Below are 26,747 nucleotides of genomic sequence, written 5' to 3'. Positions count from 1 at the left end.
TCAACAGTGCCACCTCTGGTCATCTTCAGATGTGTATCTCTGAGGAGTACAAGATTAGAAAAGACTGACTTAACACAATTGGTTCTATATACAATAAAGGATAAAACTGAAATCTCAAGATTCCTTAAACTCTTTGTTAGACAATCACTCATTTCCCAAATACAAAATAATAATGTAATGATTTAACTTGGACTGCCTGGAGACTAAAAGTATCAGTTAAAATAGAGAATATAGATCATAATTTGCATAAACACAATGGTTTCTGACATCCCTTTTTATAACCTCTACATTCCCTCCCTCATTAAGTACTTTAAAAATAAAAAATAGCCAATTTTTCACTGACCATTTTCAAGCTCTTTCTCACAGCATCCTTCTGTTATGTACATTTCTCTGGCTCATACCTTTCCCTATTTTCCAAACTTAATTACAAAACTTTTTAACTTTCTATTTGATTAAAAATAAAATAAAATAATGTAGGCAGTTCACTATTCCTAGTTAAGCCCATACAATAACTAGCAATATTGATTATTTGAAAAAAATTATATATGTATATAAATTTAATATTTTGTTTACTAACATATTGTCTGTTTTTTAACATGTAGCCTGCTAAGTCTTAAAAATTCCTAATTCTTAAAAATCTAATCCAAAGTAGTTTCATTATACTAAATTGGATTTTGCATGCTACAAAATATAGTAACAAAAAACAGCAAATTCAAAACCAACTATTTTTGCTTCCCTCCCTTTTTAAAAGATATTTTTAAAAAAACAAATAGTGAAGACCCTGCACTGAACTCAGAGATTCAAAAAGATCTTTGAAATTTTTATTTTATTTTTATTTATTTTAATTCCATTTATATCCCTCCCTTCTCCGAAGACTCAGGGCGGCCTACAAGCTTAGCAGTAGCCTTCATTCTATGTATATGCCTGCTTATTAGGGCTTTCACACACACCCCAAGCGGCATTATTACAAAGTCAGCTTAATTGCCCCCAACAATCTGGGTCCTCATTTTACCTACCTCGGAAGGATGGAAGGCTGAGTCAACCTTGAGCCTGGTGGGATGCGAACCTACACTAACTGCAGGCAGCTGGTGTTACTTAAGGAGGCATTAGCCCACTGCTCCACCAAGGCTTTTCATTATTCTTAAAAATAATTTAATTAATTTTGTTTTTTTAAAGGTTAATTTATTATCAATGATATACTGGTCGCTTATTGTTCAACTTCTTTGCAACTTCATCTATTTATCGATATTATGTATTTGCATCATTTTTCTTTTTTTCTTGGTTTTTCTTTTATTTTCTCTTAGAAAACTTCTAAAAACATTTTTTAAATACAAAAACAATATTTAAAAAACAGCTGACATAACATGATAATAAAAAGCAAACCCACACCATTTCTTTAGACGTACAAATTAAAGCAAGCTGCTCAGAATAAAAATGTCTTCTTTCCACTGCTTCATAATTTTTGTAAAACCTGTATGTATGTATGTATGTATGTATGTATGTATGTATGTATGGATAGAGAGAGAGAGAGAGAGAGAGAGAGAGAGAGAGAGAGAGAGAGAGAGAGAGAGAGAGAGAGAGAGAGAGATTTTTTAGCTTAATGCTTATTTTGTTATGGAATTCACTTTGACCAGATGTTGCGATACTAGCACTTTAGATTATTTTGAAGGACTAGAAAAATCCATGGTGGTAAGAATATATTTGTTTGTTTCAAACATTCATGTAGCCATTCATCTTCTATCAAATTCTGAGGTGCTTACAACCAAGAGATAAAACAACATCTTTTTTCAATAAAAATATTAAAACCAAACATTAAAATCCAAGGAGCTGGTGTCATGGCTAAGCTTGCATGCATCTCACAACAAGTAGTAATAGCAATAGCATCCCCAACAATCTGGGTCCTCATTTTGCCGACTTTGGAAGGATGGAAGGCTAAGTCAACTTGAGCCTGTCAGGACTGAACTTCTGACAGTGGGCAGAGTTAGTCTGCAATACTATATTCTAACCACTGGCTCTTTCATAATCTCACTCAATCCCAGTGCATAGGGTAGAAATCAGATCTTAAGTGGTTTTTGGAAGATAAAAGGGTGGGGGCCTGCCCAAACTCAAAAGGAAAGGTCTTCCAAACAGCAGGGACTGCTGTGAGAAGGCACAATTCCTACGTCCTATAGGTTAGCAACATTTAAGGGAGGAGAGGAGACTAGAAATGTGCCCACTTATCCAATTTAGTAGGACAGGTTAGGTTGGGGGTGTCAAACTGTCAGCCCGCGGGCTGGATGCATCATCTGGAAGCTGCACCCACCCCATTGCTGGCAATGGCAAAACCGTCCTGATACATTGCACGATGTCATGTGACATCATGAGTTTGACATGTCTGGGTTATATGTTTTTAGGGAGAGGTGGTTCTGCAAATAAACTGGTCATTGAATGACCAATGACTATAATACTTCATAAGAGCATAACTTTAGTAGCAAGTACAATTGGCACAAAGCAAGTGTGGAAGAGAGAACCTGATGTTCTAATTATGAGCTTTCAGGATGTATCTCAATAGCCATTGCAGTCTACATAGAATGTATAATCTATATAAAACTTTGACCTGACCCAACCAGACTCTCATGGTCCCATGATTTTTAATGTGTTTCTAAGGCTGCATGATAGTTACGAAACACACCAGTCATGTTTATCTAGAAGTCAGTCAGCTTTTGACCAGCCTTCACTAGAATTTTATTTATGCATAATTCCAAATATCTACATTTGTTTATTGAAAGAATGTTTGGAGTTGCAACTTAATAATGCTATATTTTGAAAAGGATGCCATTCATGTGTATTATAAGATCATTTGGACAGTTGCAAAATAAAATATTTATAAAAGTAAAGATACAATAAAACATGCTTAGTACTTATTTTCCTGATGTATTTTCCTGATGTACAATCCTGTGCCGAATTATCTCTAAACATCTCATAGCATTCTTGAAATCACAGAAAAGTGTATTTTAGATATTGCAAATAACTGTTGCTTCTTTTCTACAGAATGTTTCTTGATAAGGTGTTGCCTGTCCTGCATTTAAATAGCATCTTGATGCATTTCTAAATGAATTTCATGCATGACCTTTTCTATTCTAAAGGGTCAGAGTCTTGGAAGAATGAGTCTCAGAATGGAGTCTGACTTTTCCTTACAGATAAACAATACTGGAAAACATAGCAAAAAATCATGCAAAACTACTGATTATAGGCAATGTGACTAGGAAGGACTATATAAAAGATGTTGAGACTTTAGAAAAAGTACAAAGCAACTAAGATGATTAAAAGCCTGGAGACTAAAACATATGAAGAATGGTTGCAGGATTTGGGAATGGCCATTCTAGAGAAAAGGACTATGGGGAACATGATAGTAGTATTCCAGTATTTGAGAGGCTGCCACAAAGAGAGGGGAGGGTCAATTTATTTTCCAAAGCACGTGAGATAGGATAAGAAACAATGGATGGAAACTAATAAAGGAGAGAAGCAACCTGGAATTAAGGAGAAACTTCCTAACAGTGAGAACAATTAACTAGTGGAACAGCTTGCCTTCAGATTTTGTGGGTGCTTCATCAATGGAGGTTTTTAAGAAGAGACTGGACAGTCACTTGTCTGAAATGGTATAGGGCAGTGGTGGTGAACCTATGGCACGGGTGCCAGAGGCGACACTCAGAGCCCTCTCTGTGGGCACACACGCCATTGCCCCAGACCCGCCTCCCCCCATGGCCCCCTCCTCACCAGCAGCCCCCCTGGAGAGTCGCCCCTGAGCGCAGCCCACGTGGAGCAGCACAGCCAAGGACATGGCAGCCGAGCAGAGGGGACAAGATTTCGCCTTCGTACCCATCGCACGCAGTTGATGCTGCAGGGCGCAGGCAGAGGGCGTGGCTACCATGGCACTGCTGGGCCGCATGGGTGATCTGCGGTGGGCTGTGGAGGCAGTGGGTGGCTTCACAGGCAGAGTGGGGGGGCAGTTTTTAGGTTCGCTATCACTGGTATAGGGTCTCCTCCTTGAGCAGGGGGCTGGACTAGAAGACCTGCAAGGTCCCTTCCAGCTCTATTCTGATTCTGATTCTGGTTATAAGCAGGGCAACTATATAAATATTTTAAATAAATAAATAAATAAATAAATAGGAATAGTCATGACAAGCAATTTAACTTTTCTCTTCTTAAGTATAGCATTAATTTTCTGTTATTTAATTTAGCTAAGGAATTTGTATAACTGTTCATTTGCTTTCATTTGTCATCTAAGAGACAACAGCAATTAATGATTTGGATTCCTGGGGTTTTATTTTGCCAGTATATCAGGAATTTGATCACCTTTTGGAAGAGCAGTCACCCATTGAATCATACATCGAATGGCTGGATTCCATGGTGGATAGATGTGTTGTGAAGGTCAGTAAAAAAAGCAAAGGATGAAAGAAACTAATCCCATGGTGTACAAACCCTCATAAAGCCTCCACGTGTGTAGTTCTAAATCAAGTACTGGTTAATTTCTACTTAATAACTGGAGCTGAAGGCAACTTCTTGAAGCAACTTCCAAACTTAAGGATTTCCCCCCCCCCCTTCATTTCAGGAGACAATGTTTTGGTGATATCAAGAGCATATTAGCCAAAGTGGTAATGCAGGTATATAGGAAGCTTAACATATGAGTCAGATCACTGATTCAATGACCCCATTATTGTCTGACAGGTAGCACCTGTTCAGTCTTTCAAACAGAGATCTTTCTCAGTCAGTCAGGAAATGATGGGGACCTTTTGCATGCAAATCATGGTTTCTACCAATAAACTACAGCCATCTCTGGTCAGAACAGGAAAGGAACAGTAGTTCAGAGTCAGCTGGTAGCTGGAACAGGGGTGAGGAGTTTGTAGTAAACTCTTTTTTATTTGAAATATCAATATTGGCATGTGTTATGTTTCTTTCTGAAACCCTTTGTGACTTGGAAAGTTTTCATATAATACATGTACCTTTGATAGGAGAACTGCAACTGTTCTTCAACAATAAAAACAAGTTTATAGTCATATTTCCATAACTCCTGCTCTAACATTAATTTTTTTGATAATAAATTTATCAGAAAATGGTATTTTTTTTAATATTATGGATTGAAAGGCACGACACACCTATTATTTAATCAACCAATTTCAGCAATTTCTTAGCAAACCAAAACGTTAAGCAATATAATCAATATGTTTTTATAAGCAAATGGGTTTTGTTTGCTTTCAGTGCTTGCTGTTTTTGATTTCAAGATTTTCTGCACCAGATCTATTTGCTGTGGGTCACAGCAATTATAGTAAACATTTTGCAAGTGAGTTGTAAGTGATGAATTGCTTGAGAATATAAGGGGACAGAAAAAGAGCATAACTAAGTCAGCAAATGATTTGGAAGCTTCAGTGTGACCTACCTTGACTAGATATATTTATTTACCTGGAGCTTATCTGGATTCATGGGTTTTGTCTGAATTATCTGACGCCACATGAGGTTCCTGGAGTACTTCACTGTATTTCATTGTACAAATCTATCGGGGGATCCCAAAATAGAAAACAAAAACAAAAAAAAAAATAATAAGAAGGGGGGAAAAACTTTGTTGATTTGAACAATGACAATAAAATTGAAATATGAAATAAAAAAAATTATTCTTTCCTTTGCATTTGCAAAGTTATAAATAATGTTAAATGGGGAGTATTCACTTTCTGAAGATGTTAGTTGAGACAGTTTGGAGGCCCTGGTACCGAAATTTTCAGAAGTACTTTGTATTCCATAAGATCATTTTCACGCACCTGTATCTCACCCTTTCCCTTAGTTTCACAAAAACATTACTGTATTTCTTTCTCCCTTTTCAAGTCTAAATTCATTTTCTTTACCATTTACTTCTCTCACACAGTTGCAATCTTCCATATGCCATCACCATCATCTTCAGATTGACTGGTACATATTGACCTCTGTTATTTATCATGTTTTATCAACTGAGACATTCATATGACAAAGAAGATATAGACTAAATTATCAGCCTTATACTGTTGTCCATATGCAACATTGCCTACTAATATTAATGAAAGTGCCAATCAGATTTGACACATTTTGGCAACAATTGCAATTTTAGCTAAATAGGCTCATGCTGTTCTCTGTTAACAAAGATCTCTAATCTAAAGGCTACCTTGCAACCCAACGTACTACAGCCGGCATCTCTTCTACAAGAATGCAGCATAGGCAAAATATTGACATATACTTGGGATGATACCTTGTAAGCACACTCGGATCTCTTGTTTCTTGTTATTGACAGGTAGCTGCAAAAAGACCAGGTTACTTGAAGAAAGTGGCTCCGCAGTTCCTCTTGATGTGGTCCTGTTTTGGTACAAGAGTAATTCGGGATATGACTTTGCATAGTGCACCTAGCTTCGGTACTTTTTTTTTTCTGGGATTTGAGGAAGAGCAATTTTGCATCATAATAGAAAAAAGTGGGGATGGAGAAGTTTCATATCTTTCCATATATACAGGGTTGGGGAGTGGCTGTTTTCAAGGAGAAAATGGGGTCCAGTGGAGTTGAAGGTAGTTATAATGGTGATGATTTTGAGAAAAAATGTTCTGTTTTTTTTTCTACAACCCTAACCGTCTACCCAAATAACCCGTTTCTATTGTGGCAGGTAGTTCTTATGACCACAATTGAGCCCAAAATTTCTGTTGCTAAGCAAGACAGTTATTACATGAATTTTGCCTCATTTTACGACTTTTCTTGTCACAGTTGTTAAGTGAATCACTGTAGCTGTTAAGTTAGTAACATGGTTGTTAAGTGAATCTGGCTTCCTCATGGACTTTGCTTGTCAAAAGATCGCAAAAGAGGATCACATGACCCCGGGACACTGCAACCATCATAAATATGAGTCAGTTGCCAAGTGTCTGAATTTTGATCATGTGATCCTGGGCATGCTGCAATGGTCGTTAGTGTGAAAAACGGTCATGTCACTTTTTTCAGTGCCCTTGTAACTTTGAATGGTCACTAAATGAACTGTTGTAAGTCAAGGATTACCTGTATAAAAAGATAATTGTTGAAATTAACAATAAGAGGAGTTCGATGGTAGAATTTCTTATCCGGAGAATTTCCCCTTTACTGGATATATTCAGTTAGAGGCTAGACAGCCATATTTCAAGGATCCTTTAATTCCATAGGACAAGAAGTGAACCCATCCATTTTTGATGTGGACATGGAGGGAGGCAGGAAGCAGTATCAGAATAATATACTTTTTCACATTTTAAAAAATTGATAACCCTAATGTAAGCAACAGAGAAGCTCAAGTAGCCCAACTAATATAAAATAAGCAAATACATTGAATATTATTAAATAATAAACATGGATAAAATCACCGTGTAAACAATAATTTAATGTACTTTCACATTATCTTAACATAAGTTGATATGGCTATTTTTGCATCTTAACATTGAATTTCTCCCTACATATTACATAGTTATTTGATAAGAGAGATAAATATTAATGTGTAAGGAGAGGTTAGAAAGACACAAAAGAAAAATCTTGGCTTGACTGAAAGGCAATCATACTAGAATATTGTCCTCAAGAAGGTCCAGGTTTTGACCAAGTTTAAGTTTGCTTCAAATCTTTGGGAGCTGATATATAACAGAAAGTCTAGATTATCAAATTATCAAATCAGATTGAAAACATACAGACATTAACTCTGCCTGAAATTGATAATTATTATAAAGGTCATTCTAGACACGGCAATTTTCTAGCCCCCCCAGGGGGTGCTCTATTTCCTCTGATGCAATCTTCCATAACCTGGTGTTTTGTATATCTGATAAATTTCAACTGCTGATTAGAAAGGCCAAATCCAATATATCTGGAACCAGGCTTTTATAATTAGTATCTGACTTAAAAACCAAACGTCATCCATCCTCCATTCCACATGTAGAACCAGTATGCCATACTGCTGAGAGAGCCCGCACGATGCCAGAGCTAAGGTGTTGTACGTACACCAGGAAGATGCATCAGCTGTAAAAGCTCCCCGGGTGACTTTGGACCAGAGTCTCTCTCCAAAGTCATTCTTGTAGGGCAAAACATAACTGCTGCCTACATCATCCTGAGCTCTTGGATGGCTGGTAGGATAGTCATCTAGCAAAAAAATAAATAAAATTTTGAAGCTGACCAGCTTGCCAGCTGATTCTACCACTTTACCAGTTTGAGGAAGCAGGACACATGCACTCATTTTCTTCATGTTAGGTTGCTATTAATTTCTTTTGTATTTTGGTCTTTAAAGGTGCCATTGTTCCAATCTGCTCTCAGTTGTCAGATTCAGCAGTGTGCAAATGCAATAAATAAATTTGTTTCATCCACTAGAAGGCAATTGATGAGAAGCTGGGGAAGAACAATTGGGAGATCTGTTTCACACTGCCCAGTGACAAAACTGAACCAGCACTATGGAAAGCACCAAACTGATATTACGCAAAGCAGAGTTTCCTTATAATATTTACTGTAAAGCAAATTCCTTGATTGCACTAGATTTGCTGTTTATTCAGAAGTGTAGCCAGTGTGATTGACAACCACAACAGTTTTTTTTAATAATGTTTCCTTCTATTGCTAACCATTAGCTTAGTGTAGTGGTTAAAACATGAGGCAAGGAATCAAGAAACTCTTAATTCCAGTGTTACCCTAACCCGCTAAATAAACTTGGCCCTGTCACTTCTTTTAGCCCTAGAAATATTGAGCTGGTGAGCCACTTTCAAAAAAAGCTGCCAAGAGAACTGCAGAGAACAGTTGCCAGAAGTCAAAAGTGACTCAAAGGCACAGCACTTTTGTCTATCAAGCAACTGATTGGTGGGCAGGCAGGAGCAATGCAACTCCGTACCCATGGCCAGCCACTTTGTGTCTTTGGTAGCATCTCTCACATTGCCTGCAACCAGAGCGGATCACTCCAACTGCCCCCCTTGGGTACCATAGTTTCTTTCTTTCACTTGGGGCTCACAATTAAGTGATTAATAGCAGGACTTTAAATGCCAATGAGTTTCATGCAAATGGCATTCACTTTTTTCCTCACATTATTTTGTCACCAGGATCTTTTCACCTTATTCACCTGATGTTTGATGACTATGTGTTGTACTTGTTAGAATCACTCCACTGCCAGGAGAGAGCCAATGAACTGATGAGGGCGATGAAAGGTGGCACTGGAATAGGTAAGGTGGTTCTCTTGAAGTTACATCAATCTACCACAAATGGTCCCATGTTTGTCTATGTTTGTTATTATTGTTCTGTACCAGCCTGCTACCGGCCTTGCAGAAAGGCAACCCCTGTACAAACGGCAGAGGCTGGAATACGTCTGCCAAATTTATTACACAAACAAACAAAACATGAAACAAGATACCGGAGCTTTGATCCTCTATCGGAGCGGTTGCTTTCAGCAAACCAGCCCTCCCCCAAACACTCCCTTTATTAGAGTTCAGGGCGTGGCCTCTCTTTGCCTCCTTCCGAGAAGTCCCACAGCCTTCTCTGCTTGCTCCTACTTGACTGCCTCCTGCGTCGGGCGTCCTTGAACAGGGCCAGCTGTGGGTCATCTTCATCCACACTGTCGGGCTCACACAGCTGGGTCTCCACCAAGTAAGAGGGGCCTGGCTGGGGGCTCTGCGGAGCCTCCAAGCCATCATCAGCAAGTTCTTCTTCAACACCCCCCTCCTCCCCCTCATCTGAGTCATCCGAGTCATCCGACCCAACTGCCGAACCCACAGGCTGACCCTGAATCACAACAATTATTAGAATGGTAGGAAAAATGTGGCAATGGAACATCTGCTTTTGTGTGTGGTACTAAGGACAAAAAATTGATTAGGCCTGACTGTGCTTACACATTATAGTAAGTCATAGTGAAATGACTGGCTTTGACTTATTTTTTATATGATTCCCCATCATTTGGATTTCTATATCCTGGGTTCTGGGTTAATGCTCAATGGTTACAAAGATGCTTTGCAGGGTGGGGGGGGGGAAACTACTATATCTTTGTTAGAGACTGGGGAGCTGGGCTAGAAGCACCTGTGGACATTGTGGGCTAGATGAAAGTTTTATAAATCAAAAAGCTATATGGTATGAGCTTACCCTTTAGCATGTATCTTGTCTAAGGAAACACTTCAGTTTGCAGGCTTGAAGCCTTAGAACCTATTAAATTGATTTCATAGAAAGGTCAGAAAGCTTTAATTCCCAAGTAGAAGACTGTGGCACCTTCCATATGTAATCTCTGTAGAGCAGGAAGGACTCCCGTTTTGCATCTGCAACCTTCTTTCAGGCCTGGATTAACCATTCAGCAAAATAAGCATGTGTTTAGGGCACCAAGGTAGAGGGGTACCATTGAGTTTTTTCAGCTAATTATCAACTTAATTCTTTTACTGCCATACTTAATTTTCAATAATTTTTTATATTTGCATTTTCCCTTTTGCAAAAGGCACTAAAGGCTTATTTGCTGGTGCATTACACAGAAGAGGAACTCTTATCAACAGTGCCAACCAAAGTGTTTTAAAGACTGCTTTATACAAAGTTCTCTCTCCTACTTTAGCAAAATAGGAGCAATATCCTTTCCTGCAGGATCAGAAAGGCACATTAAAATCGCAGTTGCTTCCAAATTACTCTCAAATGTAGCTGCTAATTATGCAGTAGCATTCCCAGAAGATCACAATTCCCACCAGTTTTCTCCAATTTGATGCCTTGCGGATGTGTTACATGTAAACTCCTGTTATATCCAGATAGTTTGGCTGGTTACCTTCAGCTCTCTAAACCCAGATTTCTCATTCTAGAGATTCTCAATGCACCAGGGCTGGTTCCACTATATTATCTACTTACTTTTTTAAAACTAGGCATTCTGCTAAATTAACTTAATTCATTTGATTTAGGTTGATTTATTTTATTTACATTTATTAATAAATATCAACAGTAATTAACATTCATTTATTATCAATTTATTTACTTTATATCAATTTATTTACTTTATATCCTGCCTTTATTATTTTTACAAATAACTCAAGACAGCAAGCATACCTAATACTCTTTCCTCCTCCTTCCCCCTACCCCCAACAACAGTGGGTTGGCCAGAAAGAACAGCTGACCCACCAGAAAAGCTTCTCTTAAGGCATGACAGATGTTTGTACTAAAGTGCCTTGCGATAAAGTAAAGTCTGCTTTGGGAGCTTGCAATATTCACTTAGAATTTTATTGAAGATATGCATCCTAAAACAAACAAACAAACAATAAATACAGAAAAAGGAATGCTGGGATATAATTCTCATGTTTATATTTTCTACTCCTTTTTCTCCTGGCTGCAGTTGAAGTACGAGAAGAAATGACAGTGGCAGAACCTGTCCCATCGAGTCCGTCCCCCGTGGCTTTTTCTCCAGCGAAATCTGCCACCTCAGTGGATGTTCCATCCGTTCCCTCTCCTATAACCAGCCAGTCCCCAGAGTATGCTGGCTTAGCAACCTCCACAGGTTGGTAAGGCTAAGGAGAACTGTAGACTTTTGAACGGATAATGTTGACCTAAAACTGCAAGGGAGGAAGAAGTTTTAATTACACTCCAAATTTATACAGAATGAGAAATACAGTAATTTCTTTAAGACTATCTGATCATCAGTAGCCTTGGTGAATTATTAGGTGCAGAGTTGCAAAATTTATCTGTCTTTTTAACATCATATCACATCCTTTGGATAAAACTGGACGCAAATCAGGGATGGGATTTGCTGATTTTAGTTATTAGCAAAATTTAGATTCTACCCAACTCTAAGCAACTCTGTGTGACTTATATAATAATAATAATAATAATAATAATAATAATAATAATAATAATAATAATAATAATAATAATAATAATAATAATAATAAAAACCAATAGAAAATCCATGCTTTTGGCAGCACATTCCCTCAGACAGAAAACATCACTAATAAGGCTCCAAAGATATTCTAGCCCAAGCCCTGGAAGAACAGCTAATTTTTAGAACATTTGGAACATCATTAGGGTGAGAATTCTGGGAGGGTTATATCCTTCCAGAGGCCAGTGCTGCAACAGAAAATGTACATTACCTGGGTTACAGTAGGTGCTGTTGATTGATTGAAGGGACTCCAAACTCACTGAATATCCAATCTTACCAGATGGGCAAAAACCATGGGAGACAGCACTGTCCCTCAAATAACCAGACCTTATGCCAAGAATAAGGGACGCGGTGGCTCAGTGCGTTAGGACGCTGAGCTTGTCGATCAGGAGGTCGGCAGTTTGGTGGGTCGAATCCCGAGTACTGCGTAACAGAGTGAGCGCCTGTTACTCGTCCCAGCTTCTGCCAACCTAGCAGTTCGAAAGCACGTAAAAATGCATGTAGAAAAATAGGGACCACTACGGTGGGAAGGTAACAGCGTTCCGTGTGCCTTTGGCATCTAGTCATGCCGGCCACATGACCACGGAGACATCCTTGGACAAGAGCTGGCTCTTCGGCTTTGAAACGGAGATGAACACCAGCCCCTAGAGTCGGAAACGACTAGCACGCATGTGCGAGGGAACCTTTACCTTTACCTTTTTATGCCAAGAAGGGCTTTATAGATCATAACCATCCTAAATTGCATGAGAAGCTAACCAGCAACCAGTGCTGCTCTCAGAGGAGCATTGTCATATAAACATACCAAGGCTTACTATGTTGCTACATACAGGACCAGCTACAGCACCTGAATGGTCTTCAAGGATAGTTCCATGTAAAGCACAGTACTGTAGTCTATCTGTGAGGGGATTAGGGTACGAGTGATCATATGGAGACCCTCCTGATCAAGAAATGGGCACAAGTGGCAAGCCAGATGTAACTGGGCAAAGAGCTATTTTGACTACAGTAGCCACATATTCTTTGAATTATTGAGCTAAGATGACCCCCAAAATTGTGCACTAGTCATCCAGGACTAAAGAGCAAAAATCCTGGAGGAGACAAAAATTCATAGCCACTCAGGCTAGGATTGAGTCTGAATCTCTTCCTCCCCATTCAGATTCACCCAGCCTCCAGACACCAGGACAGGACATTGACAGCGTCACTTGGCAGACCTAGATAGATTACAGCTGAATGTAATCAGCATATTGATGATCATTGGATTCTGATCAGTGGATGGCTGCTCCCAGAGATTTCATGTAAATGTTAAACAGAAGGCGAGAATGTATCAATCCCTGAGGCACCTCATAAATGAGGGTCAAGAAAAACATTGTCACATTGTCAGTGCCTCACACTCTTACTCCTGCAACCTGTTCCAAAGATACCATGATCAAAAGGCTGCTGAAAGATCAAGAAACACATGGATGAACACACTCCTCACATCCCAGCTTTGAATTTTTGCAGCCCAAGTACCATAACTTAACCCTTAAATAATATACTGATGTTTTTGCACAGACTCATAATCACTTAATATCTGGACCTTCACAAAAGATAGGAAAACTGGACTTACATACGAAGAGAAAGATTTGTGATTTTAATGAATGAGAATGGCCCAGCCTGCTTTCCACACAGTACTTCTCTTCCATTCAGTTTTTACAAAAAAATTATTTCCAAGAATCTTAAAAGAAAACCAAATGTATTTCTGAGATAAGCACAGAAAAAGATATATTTGGAATGGAAGGAAACAAGATGGAAACAAATTTCCATCACTGGTATTCTGTTGTTCTAGCCCCATCCCCATCCTTGGTCATTTTGGTTAGTCTTTTCTACAGATTTTCCAGGCTACAATATCCTTTTTATTTATTATTTATTAAATTTATTGGCCACCCATCTTACCACATGGTAAGATGCAATTTTTGAGTTGCAGCAATCAGAATTTCCTTCCATAAGATGATGAAAATGGCCTTAGAGAGAAAGTGAAAACCACATGCAAACGCCTATAATAAATTCCTGATTACTAAAAAGGTTTGGAAAGATTGTTTGGAATGGGCATATTAATGTGAGGAAGGTGGAAAGGTAAGGCCTTTGCCATTTTTCTACTTCTGTGCTACCATGCCTATTCAGTCATCTTCTGGGAACAATTTGCAAGTGTAAACCTCTCTGGAATTTGATAGGAGAGAAAATTAACTATTGCAAGGGAGAGATACATTTACAATCATCTCTTCCTCAGTCTGACCCCAGTTGTGCTCTTAATAATGAATCCTTTAAGGCAGGGGTGCCCAATCTTGGCAATTTAAGACTTGTGCATTTCAATTTCCATGCTGACTGGGAAATTCTGGAAGTTGAAGTCCACAAGTCTTAACGTTGCCAAGGTTGGACACCCCACTTTAAAGGGTTGTGCGCTTTGTGGAAATGGTCCATTTGTCAATGACGCAGCATGGCACAATATACAGGGTACACGCATAAAGTCTCAGGATTTTGAGTATCATATTCGAAAAGGTTTCTTCTCTTGCATTGTCATTTTTCCATTTTTTCAGCCTGACATATTTCTGCAACAGTTTGCCTCAAGAAACAAACAAAGCTATCCTGCTATAGATGCCCTGGATAAGCAGGACTGGAATTTGCTGGTCCTTGGATGGGAAAGGAAAATAAGGACCAACACTTTCTATATTATCACTTCATGGACATAGATATAACATCATCAAGACTTTATATCTGTGCCTTCAACAGAAGCTCTTCTGCAGCATTTATCAGCTGATGTAGTCTTACATGTTCTGTGTGGTTTTCCTATATAGAATCTGCCTTCACAGATATGGCTCCTTACTATGCAACATTAATGTGAAGAAGAGCATATTCTGAACAATTGAGAGGATCTTTTCTTTGCCATTTTAACCCCTTTCAAATATAATACATGAAAATATTTTTTCTGCATGTTATTAGATCATGATTTACTGTAATTAACCATTTTTGTTCTCTTAGTAGGGAAATGTAATGTGTACAGTTCCAAGCAGCTTACTTTATGAAATCAACCAGTGGTTATCTTCTGTACACAAAGCTTTCTCAATCCTTCTCTCAAAACTTGTAGAGCTACCTAGGATTCTAGCATTTACTATCAGGTCCCCCTCCCCCCTCCGCTGTTAGGAATCTACAAGATCTATAGAGTATCCTTGCATTTGATTTTAATAGAGATTATAAAGTATTTCGGAGCTAACTGACTCTTTCTGTTTTATGTAGGGGCCATGCAGTCCTATACATGGTCTCTCACCTACACTGTAACTACAGCTGCTGGATCACCTGCTGAAAACTCTCAACAGCTGCCTTGCATGAGAAGTCCTCATGTTCCTCATTCATCTGTGACACACAGGATACCTGTTTATCACCACAGGGAAGAGCATGGGTAGGCTAATACTTTTTTTTGCAGAGGAAAGGAGTAAACAAGCATACAACATCCTTCCTTAGCCTTGTGCCTTCAAAATATTATTTTGTTTTTTTATATCCCACCATTATTTTTTTTCAAATAACTCAAGACGGTATCTCCAATACACCTTCCTCCTCCTATTTTCCCCACAGCAACAACCCTGTAAGGTGGATTGGGCTTAGAGAGAGTGAATGGCCTAAGGTCACCGAACTAGCTTTCATGGTAAAAGTGGGAATTGAACTCACAATATCTGGCTTTCTAGCCTGGTGCCTTAACCAATAGACCAAAATGGCTTCTCCAATTAGCCTCAGTTTGGGGAAGGGATTGTTGTATGAAATACAGTTCCAAGACTCTTCTGTGTTTTTCCAGGTACACAGGAAGTTACAACTATGGTACTTATGGAAACCAGCATTCCCACCCAATGCAGAGCCAGTATCCATCTTTACCACATGACAGCACTATTTCTGCACCCCTCCATTACTCAGCTTATCACCGAAACTCTTCACAGGTCAGTGTCAATCCCTCCACATCAATGTCCTAGCTCATTAGGTTAAATGAAACATCCATCAGGGCAGCCACAAGAAGTGGTTTCAAAAAGCCAGGGTGGTAGCTATGGCCATAAGATCAACCCTGTCCCTTTTCACATTTGGCCCGTCAATGTTTGATTGTTCATTTGCTTTTAAGTTTGTTAGTTGACAAGAAAATTGATACAGTTCTGACAAATGCAGGCTATATACCGTATTTCCCTGAAAGTAAGACTTACCCCGGAAATAAACCCTAGCTTGATTTTGGGGGGAAGCGCACCTAAAAAATCAAGTTAAGGCAGGGGTAGAGCTGCCCCACATAACCCACACCCACTTACTGTTGCAGCCAGGCCTCCCATGAATCGAAACCTGCCTTGCTGGCCCACTCCTTCTGCAGTGCCCCTCAACCTGCATTTCGGCATCAGAGGCCTTCCAGAAAGGCCTCTGCAACCAAGAACAGAGCTACGGATTCAAGCTGTAACTCAGTTCTTGACTGCAGAGGCCTTTCCAGAAGGCCTCTGATGGCAAAATGCAGGCCAGTGCTCCAATCTCAGCTACAGAGGCATTTCCCTTAGCTGCAGAAGAAGTGGGCTGGCTGGACAGGGCTATTGGTGCCACCGCCCCAAGATGAGACCGTGGAAAAGACACCCCCTTAAAATAAGACCTGGTGCCTCTTCTGGAGGCAAAAAAATAAAAAAATAAGACCAGGTCTTATTTTGAGGGAAACACGAGTACTTGCAATATTTATGAATAGTAAACAATTACCGTAAACTTCTAAAGAGGAACTTCCAAGGGCCTCTAGGTTTGATGTGCCTATTTTATTTTACTGCTTTTGAGCAGAATAAAATGCAAAACATGATTTTCTTTCCTTTTAATGGAGCATGAATGGGAGAATTGTCAGTTTCAGGGAACTTGCATCCTTTCCCTTCTTGAAGTTATTTGTATCCCATTGGCTGGTCATATTTCCTTGGGGACAAAAAAATACAACTTGCAACAAAGCATCTCTGAGATTTTACACTAATGTTTGGGTGGCATTAACCCTAAAATTAAAATTGTCTCTGCTTGTTCCCTTTTGGGCAAACCTACTTCACCCAGTGGATTTACCAGACCTGTCTCCATGATTTTACTAGGAGCCTGGTTAAAAATTTAACAGAAAAAAACCCTTTCTTGGGTTGATGATGAGCAATACTCCAACTCTTATTTTCAGTCTGAAAAGCTGAAAAAGATCAAGTGCCGACCATAACAAACGGGAAGGAAAATATTTAATGAAGCTGACTAAATAACCCATCTGCATTCAAGTTGTGAACAAGGAGTTTGTCTTGGGGTCCAGAGATCATGTAAAGCTATACTGAGATTCATTTGGTTTCAGCTTAGACTATTGCATGAACTCAGCTGTAATGACTTATAAACCATGAGTTGTGATATAGGTGGTCAACCTATGGCTCCAAGATTACATTCAGCTCTTGAAATCATTTATGTGGTCCCTTCTAGTACAGTTATTAAAATTGATAACATTTTATTTATTTAAAACATTTATATGTCCACCTACTTTATAACCAACTCTGAGTGGCTCCCAACCATAATTAAAACAGTGTAAAATCCATAATAAAAACATAAAACTAAACAAAATATTAAAAAACTGGTGCCAAGCCAAACTTCTGAGTGCTGTCATCTCATTTTATTCCAGTGCTGGGAGAAAAAGCCAGGTCTCCAAAGCTTTATGGAAGGCTAGGAGAGTAGAGACCTACTGAGCTTCAGGGGGAAGTATTCCAGTATTTGAGAGGCTGCCACAAAGAAGAGGGGGTGAAATTATTCTCCAAAGCACCAGAGGGCAGGACAAGAAACAATGGTTGGAAACTGATCAAAGAGAGAAGCAACCAGGAATTAAGGAGAAAGTTCCTAACAGTGAGGACAATTAACCAGTGGAACAGCTTGCCTTCAGAAATCATGGGTGCTCCATCACTGGAGATTTTTAAGAAGAGACTGGACAGTCACTTGTCTGAGATGGTATATATTCTCCTGCTTGAGCTGGGGGCTGGACTAGAAGACCTCCAGGGTCCCTTCCAGCTCTATTCTATTCCACAGGGCAGGGGCTGGCTAACATCTCCTGCTCAAGGAGCAGGTGGCAGCTATAGCTAGAGGGTCTTTGCATAGATTCATCTAGTGTACCAATTGCACCCTTTTCTGGACAGGGAGGCCTTGATTCTTGTGACTCATGTCTTGGTCACCTCCCATTTGGATTACTGCAAAGTGCTCTAAATGAGCTGCACTTAAAGACCACCGGCAAACTTCAACTAGTCTAGGATGCAGCAATGTACAAAATAACGGGGGAGAGGACTAGGTTTGCCCTTGTAACACCTCTGTTGCACAGGCTGCACCGGCTTCCAGGTGCAATTCAAGATGCTGATCATCACCTTTAAGCACTTTAAAATACGACCACCTATTCCTAAGGACATCTTTCAAGTCAGATAGGGTAGGCTTGCTCCTTCCTCTAAATGTTGCCATATGATTGGAGCTAGAAGTGTGCCTTTTCGGTCATGGTTTCATACCACCAAGAAGTAGAAAAACACATAAAAATTCTTTATTTAGTTTAACACAATTAAAACAAATAAAAACACTTTTCCTCAGACTGAAACACCCTTTATCTGCCCACTTTGACTTTTGTTCTTCCCTAAGTAGTTAAGTATGATCTTCAGAAGACAAATTTCCCTCTTGTATGGAGCTAGTTCAAGTCTCAGTACAATATTTATTTTATTGTGGGGTGGGCCAATCCCAGTGGGATGAAACAGTCCCTCAAGTAGCCTGGACCCATGCCACTAAGAGTTTTAAATGTGATTACCAACTCCTTGAATTGCACCCAGAAGCAAACCGGCACCCAGTGTGGCTCGTGAAATAGTGGTGTTACATGAGCCATTCTTGGGGTCCCGAGAACTGCCCATGCTGTCACACTCTGCACCAGCTATAGCTTCTGAAAGCTCTTCAAAGGTAGCCCCATGTAGACCACAATGCAGTAGTCCAACTGTGAGATGACTCAGGCCTGAATGACTAAGTGCAAGGACTCCTGATCCAGGAAAGGCCGCAACTGGCACACAACCTGAAGTTGCACAAAGACTCTCCTAGCTGCGACTGCTACCTGTTTTTTGAGCAGGAGTCCCAAATCCAGGAGAACCCCCAATTTGCAGACTGGATACATCTGGGGTAGTGCAACCACACCCAAAATTAAAGATGACAAAGTCCTGGATCTCGGGACCACATGCATCCAATGCCAATCGGTTTTGTCATGGTTCAGTTGAAGCCTGTTGTCCCCCATCCAAGCTCCCACAGCCTCCAGGCACCAAAAGAGGACAGTAACAGAACAGTGGAGGACAGAGCTAGAACTGGGTTTTTAAATCCCACTTTTATTATTTTTATTATTATTTTTATAAATAAGGCAGCCATTAGAACTAGGACTAGAACTTACAATCTTCTGCTTTGTAGCCGGGTGCCTTAACCACTAAACCAACATGGCTATCTTCTGAAATCACCAACTGAATTTCAATAATCCCATAATATTGTATATTAAGTGAAAGACAGAGAAACATTTGACATGGAAAGCAAGGGTTGTAATAATATATATAAATCCATCAATTAAAAAAATCTGTATCATGTCTTGATTTTACAACATACATTTCATACTTAATGTGCATTTTAAAAAGACCAGTGAAATATATTACAACTCTGTAAGGCTAAATATTTGAAAGCAATATTTTGCTTTATATCAGAGATAGAGTAAATTTTCTAAAATATGAACAAAACTCTTATCATGTATAGAATTGCATTTATAAGGAAAATATTTTTGCTGTTTGAACAGAGATACCTTTCATTCTGTATAATCAACCAGGAAGCTGAAGGATAAGAATAAAAAAGATTATTCTTCAGATTGATCTTCAAGAACTCAACCTTGGTTGGGTGGAGGGGAACTTAAAATAGCATTTCCTAAAATAATAATGGGAAAGAACTAGAGCTCATTCTAAATTTGAGGGAGAAAAAGCCTTAACAATAATCAGCTCAAAGTCACCCCAACTTAAAGGGGCCAGTGTTTCTTGTCAAGTTTCAACGGCATGGGGATGGCAAGTGAGTTGACCCAGAAAATGGTAATTTCCTGTCAAGAGCTCTCCAACAAATGTCGCCTTTATACTAGGCAAAGATCACTAGGCCCCAGTGTTTTGAGATCAGCGTGCTTAAGCACTCTTCATTAAACCGGATGCAGAGTGTGAAAGGTGATTCAGGCTTCTTGGGCAGGCATCCGCACAGATGGTGAAGCCTTGGACACTCCAACAAGCCTGAATAGATGCTTCACTAGTGGAGTTAATAGGCAGGCAGGGTCCAAGGCGGATTTTAAAAATATTGTTTCTCAATAGTCTCTTCACTGGAAGGAAAAAGAAGTCCCTGACTCATTTGCAATTAGCTGACCTACCCATACAAATCTTTCCATGTGGGGCTTCAGCCATCACAGATTTTATTGTAAAAATACTACATATTTACAATGCCATATTATTTTCCAGCAATTATTCTTTCTTATATTCATGACACATTCATAAACGCAGCTGCATCAACGGCGGGGGGGAGGGGGAGGAGTGACAGAGTTGGCTGCACAGAGAAACAACTCACTGTGTCCCTGATTCCCTTGTCTTTATAGTTGTTTATTAGCTCTTTCTTTTTGCCTGGGCTTGCTTGCCTGGGAATGTTCACAAAACAGAGAATGGTGGATCATAGTGTATATTTATTATTATTATTAATTTAATTTGTATACCGCCCTTCTCCCGAAGGACTCAGGGCAGTGAACAGGGCAATACATAAAAACAAGATACAAAAATTAAAAATTATTAAAAAGTAATTAAACAGTGCCCATAATAAATTAATACAGATTAACAGTTAAAATCCATTTTTAACTGGCATATACATAGAATGAAGGCTACTGCTAAGCTTGTAAGCCGCCCTGAGTCTTCGGAGAAGGGTGGGATATAAATGGAATTTATAAAATCCAACCCCGTCCCATCAGGCCAGGCCAGCTTGTTCAAAAAGATGGGTTTTAAGATCGCGCCGGAAGGAGCGGAGATCGGGCGCCATCCGGAGCTCAACCGGAAGATGGTTCCAAAGATCCGGTGCACCCACAGAGAATGCCCTCCCCCTGGGGCCACCAGTCGGCATTCTTTGACCGGTTTCCAAATAAAGAATATGGTTTTCAAGTGAGGAGATACAGGTTTCGTGAAGGGCTGAAATCTGGAGCAAAAGAGGTCTGGAATAAAGGAGAAAACTGAATGAAAAAACTTTTTTCCCATCAAGGCTTATTCCCATACAAAAGAATACACAGCTTCCTCCAATTTACTTGATTTTTCACCTGACTTTAGTTGTAAGATAAGGAGATTTTCACTTAAGAATTCATTAAAACATTCAGTGTAACTAGGTGTGCCTAAGTGTTTGCATACGATTGTACAATATGTGATAGTATATGATATAATGTGAGAAATGTTTATTTTGTATTAATTGCAATAGCAAACCTTTATTATTTATCTTGTGCTTGCTGATTTGATGGAAGAGACAGATTTATTGTATACTAGGTTAAAATTCCTAGACCAAGTTTGTTTTCCCTTGCACAATCACCAGTTTTTGTAATTCTGTATTTCCCACCATAAAAAGTTAAGGAGACAACTTTGACAGAATTTGCATTTTATTTACTTCTTTTCTGTGGGGAGGGCGATATAAAATGCAGTTGCACGACTAATTTTTTTTCCACAATATGCTTTTGTGTCTTTAGTACCCTTTCAATAGCCCGTCTTCACGGATGGAGCCCTGCTTGATGAGCAGCACCCCAAGGCTGCATCCCTCTCCAGTTACACCTCGCTGGCCAGAGGTGCCCTCGGCAAACCCTTGCTATACAAGTCCATCCATGCATTCCACAAGATATGGAAATCCCAGTGACATGTACACCCCATTAACCACACGGAGAAATTCTGAATATGAGCACATGCAACACTTTCCTGGCTTTGCCTACATCAATGGGGAAGCAACCACAGGATGGGCAAAATAAACATGAATGGTAATAATATCAATCCTACATATTTAATAAAAATCAGACAAAAAAGTCTACGCCTGTTAGTAAAGTAACAGAAGTCTTATCTGGACATTGGTAATAACTATGAAGATGGGAAATCTCCTCGGCACATGACTATAAGCATGGCATGCTCTAGTCTAGGCCAGTGCAATGGTTCCTCCAAGCAAGCAAGGTTTTAGTGCTGCTATTAGCATTATGTAGGCCAAGATGTGCCTTTTATTTTGTGTTTTTCTCCACTTGCTAGAATCTGTCCTAAGTTGGTTGTCACCTCAGTCATCACTGAATGTTCTCCATCTGCTTTGCTTGTTCATAAACCTACAATTGCAGTAGACCTTATCTGCATCAGAGAGGCCTATATTCCTCAGAACACCATGGAGGCATAATGGACTTTAAAATCATCCAGTCTGATCATCAAAAAAAAAATAGAAGTCTTGATTTAATAATCTTCATTACACTAAGCTACCATAAAAAGAATCCTCTCTTTTTCCTGTCTTGAGTCCTTTTTTTTTGGTTAAAACTGTGTGGAGCTAGCTTCTTGAAATCCTCTTTCAAATGCAGCCATAAATATGGTTAAAAAACATCTAGACCCTTAAGCTAGATATGGGAGATCTTACAGTAAAGGAGGGCATGCTTTCCTTTTCAGTGCATAGCTTACCATTTTATCATTATCAACCTATACAGTTTAACAGCTAGAAGTGTTGACTGAGAAGCACTCAGTTTGCCTGTGGGCCGGAAATAAGCCTATGGTTAAAATGAGATTGCTTCCATTTCTTCTACTAAAAAAATAGATAAGATTTTCAAGTGCACCACAGGCAGGCAAGCAGTGGCGTAGCGTGGGGGGTGCAGGGGAGGCCGGCCGCACCGGACGCAACATCTGGGGGGGGCGCGCTCGCACTCGCAGCTCTCTGCCCCTGCCTGGCTCACTCACTCTCTCTCACTGCAGTGCTGGCTGTGCGAATCCGATCCGAGCCGCCGGGTCGCCGCCCACTGTGGAGGGGGGGGTGCCAGGCGTGCGGTGCGGTTAGGGGGCACAAATTACTTGCCTTGCCCCGGGTGCTGACAACCCACGCTACGCCACTGCAGGCAAGAGAAGGGTATCAGTGCTTTTCCCCCTAAGTAAATACTTATTTACCATTTCATATGCTTATTCCATATGCTTATTTTAACTTCTCAGTGGAAAGTAGGCAGTCCCCATTGAGAAAAGCAGATTTGAGAGGGAGCACAGTCAAAGAAAATGGAACATAACTCCTTCCTGTCCATACTGCTCTTCTTAGTTTCTCCTGCAGCATCAAAGTATCAGATGTCATGCAAGTAATGGCATTATGCAACACAACCTGTAATGCAGTGATTATAATACTGCCTTACTTATCTGAGATTTGAAAAGGTGTCTGATGTGCAGTGTTTAATCAGCATCCATATTTTCTCACTGAGACTTTGTAAATGATCTTTAAGGATTGGCGTGAGCAAATTTTTACTAAAGGAAAATGAAATAAGGTTTTTGCTTCTCCTTAAAAACCTTCACTTGCTTTTTCTAGAGTTATTACTGTTGTCCTCAGTTTCTAATGATATTTGAGGCTTTCTAAAGCATCACGTTAGTTGTGTTTTGGTGAATTTCAGTTGTACCTTTATATCATGGTGCACTTTCCTATTGATCAAATAAGTGTTACCTTGAAAAAAGATATGTAGCATTGAATGATCACTGCCTTAAATTGCTGTGTTTTGTACTATGTTTTCAGTATTTATATCACTCTATGGTTATTAAAGGTAATTCACCCTTAATTACAAGAGATGCTGCCCCATTTCCACAGAACATTACTGTGTTTGTGAAAAAGAAGGAGTATATTGTAAAGACCAGGTAGGAAAAAAACATACTCTCCTACTGAGCAGCTCTCATGTGGATGTGTAACGTCAGCCTTGGTGAAATCCTTCCTTCCATAACTTTACATTGCTTTCCACCTGGCCCCAGGCACAACTCTTAAGTCTTCTTTCCCCAGAAGTTACTGGTAAACCAATATGGTGATCAAGAGCAATGGTATACTATCTGGGGAATTCTGGGAGTTGAAGTCCATACATGTTAAGAGTTGCCAAGGTTGAAAAACACTGATCCAAAGCATAGCTAGGAGTTGGATAGTCCATTGGGATGTGTGGAAGAGCCCTAAATAGTATCTCTTGATGTTGGATATTAAGACTATGGAGAAGGGCGGGATATAAATGGAATTAAAATAAAAATAAAAATAAAAATTAGCACAAAAGCATCCAAGAAGAGGGCTATTTGGGCTCCTATGGGACAACCGCTATGGAAAGAACCTTACAAGAGCAAAAAGAAAGTGAGTGCTATGTGTGAGACTTACTATAAAAGATGACAACCAATTTATAAAGCCTGGTTCTGACTCCTTTGCTAAGACAATTCCTTACATTTATACAAATTTCAAAGTTGTGCCTTTTTAAACCTATTCTGTGTTATGTAAGTAAGGAGAAATTGTATTTTTGAGTCTTATTTTTCATTGGTATTTTTGGTGAAATTCATGGTTCTTTGTGAATTTTTTTTGTAGAAGAACTATTAACATAGGGTGTTATGCTTCTGTATTATATAAAAAGCACCTAGTAATTATGGTGGACTTATTACCCTATGGGTAAAATATTACAAGAAAATCTGGCATCAGGCATTTTAATGTTTTGTAAATAAAATATTTGATAGCACTCAACTGTGGTGATAACTGTTTATGGTTAAAATGGAATTATGTTATTTGTACAGTTATCCAATATATATATATATACTGTACATATATATATATAGATATATATATATAAAGACTTTTCACACTTAAATAAAAATGGAACCAATATTATCTTAATTAACTTGAAATATTTTAAGATCTAGACAGGCAACCAAGAATGGTGGTTTTTATATATTACACTTCTAAATGTGTCAGAAAGAATATCTACTGTATACTACATAAAATAAAATAAGTTTGAAACCAAAGTTAAAGAAGAACTTTCCTGCTCTCTGTCCTGCAAAGTATCTCTACAGAGTTGATGGCTTGTACGTAGAAATGGTTCCTGAACCATGTGGGGTGATATAAGAGGAATTTTCTGAGAAAGATAGATTATGTAAGGTCATATGCTCATATTACCTTTTCAAGACATTTTTTCCCTTCCACAAAAAAAGTTGTTTTCTGATCCTGAATAACATGTGGTGATTTGTAGAGGGTTAGTGAGACTTCCCCCAAATCTCCAGAGTTTTTCAGGAGTTTTTTTCAGATAGCTGCAGAAAGAAGGACAGAGTTAAAAGGCTGCTTATTCTTAACTATAATTACGTGAGCAGTTCCTGCAGCCATAGCCCATCAGAAACCTTCTGTAACTGAACATTTTTTTAAAGGAAGTGGGCTCTTCCTATGCTTGTTCCTGACTGCTATTCTCACTGTCCTCCCAGTGTTTTAATAATCAGTAATAAATTAGAGAGCTGGTTTTGTGCATTGGTTAAGGCATCAGGCTAGAAACCAGGAGACTGTGAGATTTAGATCTGCCTCACACATGAAAGCCGGCTGGATGATCTTGGGTTCTCTCTCAGATCTAGAAAGTAAGCAATGGCAAATCACTTCTGAAAATCTTGCCCAGGCAGTCATCATGAGTCAACACTGACTTGAAGAAACTAAAAAAAAACCAGTTAATGATCAATTTAAAGAAAAAAGTTATTGAAGCAGGCTTTTGAACAGCGAACAATGGCGAGCAAATTTGACTCATTCCAATCCATTTGACGAGCAGCATTTTTTTTAAAAAAAATTATCTTTTGTATTACATCCTTTCTGTCATTTGCTTTTGAGCTGAACAGATTTCACTGTCAAAATATGTTCAGTTCTGGGACTCTTGAGAGATCATAACTCTTGATTATGAAGGAAGTCACCTTCAGTTACACACTGGTGACTGTTCATGAATAGTTGTCTTCTATCTGATTTTATTTCTTTGAAGACAATTTCACTTCAGCCACAGAAAGGAGTGATTTAAGTTTATTCCATCACAACTTGCTTTTATCCATATTGTGGTATTAAAAACTAATGAAAGATCATACTCTGTACTTGATCTTTGCTTTCAACAAATACACCCAGCCAAGATTCAGAATGAGAGTATTTCAGATTAGTTTTCCTCAGAAGACTTAAGTGACATCTATTTCTATGTGGCTATTTCCCCAAAAGATTTATTTGTGTTCAGCAATATTTCTTAGCAATTCAGGATATTGTTTTTCAGTCTGTCATCTATCCTCAGAATTTTCACCAAATATATGACAGTGGTCATGAAGGTCATCTTAATCTAGTGGGCATTCACAATTACAGTATTTCAGTTACTGTCTTCATTTTGTCAGCTAAGTATATTGGAACTACCATAGCTTCTGAATTCTCAGCCACTGGGTCATATAAATATATAGAAGTGCTGTCTGGGCCCCTAGTCATAAATCAGGGTCTATCTAGATTCTCAGTCAACATGAGCATTAATACCATCTCTTCAGGTCCTAATTTTCACAATGAATGTGCAACATGCATTGGTTTGGACATGGTCTGACCAGTATTGATTTATCACTATTCTCCACTCAAGATTGGAGCTCCAAGGATGGAGCTTGATTCTCCCTTTTGTATGTCTCTTAGTAGGTTCATTGTTACAGTTGACACTTTTTTGTGACTATAAATAACCCCTGAACTGGTTAGATAGCCCACTGTACTGATTCATTGTGAGAAAAAAAATGGATGCTGGAAGAGCAGTTATGCCCATAGGTCCCAATTCAGAGGCCTACTTCAATAACTTTTTCCTTAGATTGTTTATGAAAG

The 26,747-nt window shown here is 39.1% G+C and overlaps 1 protein-coding gene across 1 annotated transcript in view; it reads left to right on the top strand.

Annotated features, from left to right (window-relative positions):
- The window catches only part of RFX4 (regulatory factor X4), a gene marked incomplete at both ends in the record, with an annotated part of 88,502 nt that extends 66,599 nt beyond the window's left edge, over positions 1 to 21,903 (top strand). The window contains 7 exons of the mRNA XM_081332043.1: positions 4,316 to 4,414; positions 6,300 to 6,413; positions 9,073 to 9,192; positions 11,319 to 11,480; positions 15,126 to 15,288; positions 15,679 to 15,817; positions 21,631 to 21,903. Of these exons, the coding sequence (XP_081188169.1) occupies positions 4,316 to 4,414; positions 6,300 to 6,413; positions 9,073 to 9,192; positions 11,319 to 11,480; positions 15,126 to 15,288; positions 15,679 to 15,817; positions 21,631 to 21,903 (1,070 nt within the window). The remainder of the gene's footprint in view (positions 1 to 4,315; positions 4,415 to 6,299; positions 6,414 to 9,072; positions 9,193 to 11,318; positions 11,481 to 15,125; positions 15,289 to 15,678; positions 15,818 to 21,630) is intronic.
- Between the last annotated feature and the right edge of the window lie 4,844 nt (positions 21,904 to 26,747).

The sequence above is a fragment of the Vipera berus genome, assembly GCF_964194415.1.
Source record: "Vipera berus genome assembly, chromosome: 6".
Classification (NCBI taxonomy): Eukaryota; Metazoa; Chordata; class Lepidosauria; order Squamata; family Viperidae; genus Vipera; species Vipera berus.
The sequence above is the reverse complement of the archived record's forward strand: the minus strand, read 5'-3'. Positions and strand labels throughout refer to the sequence as shown.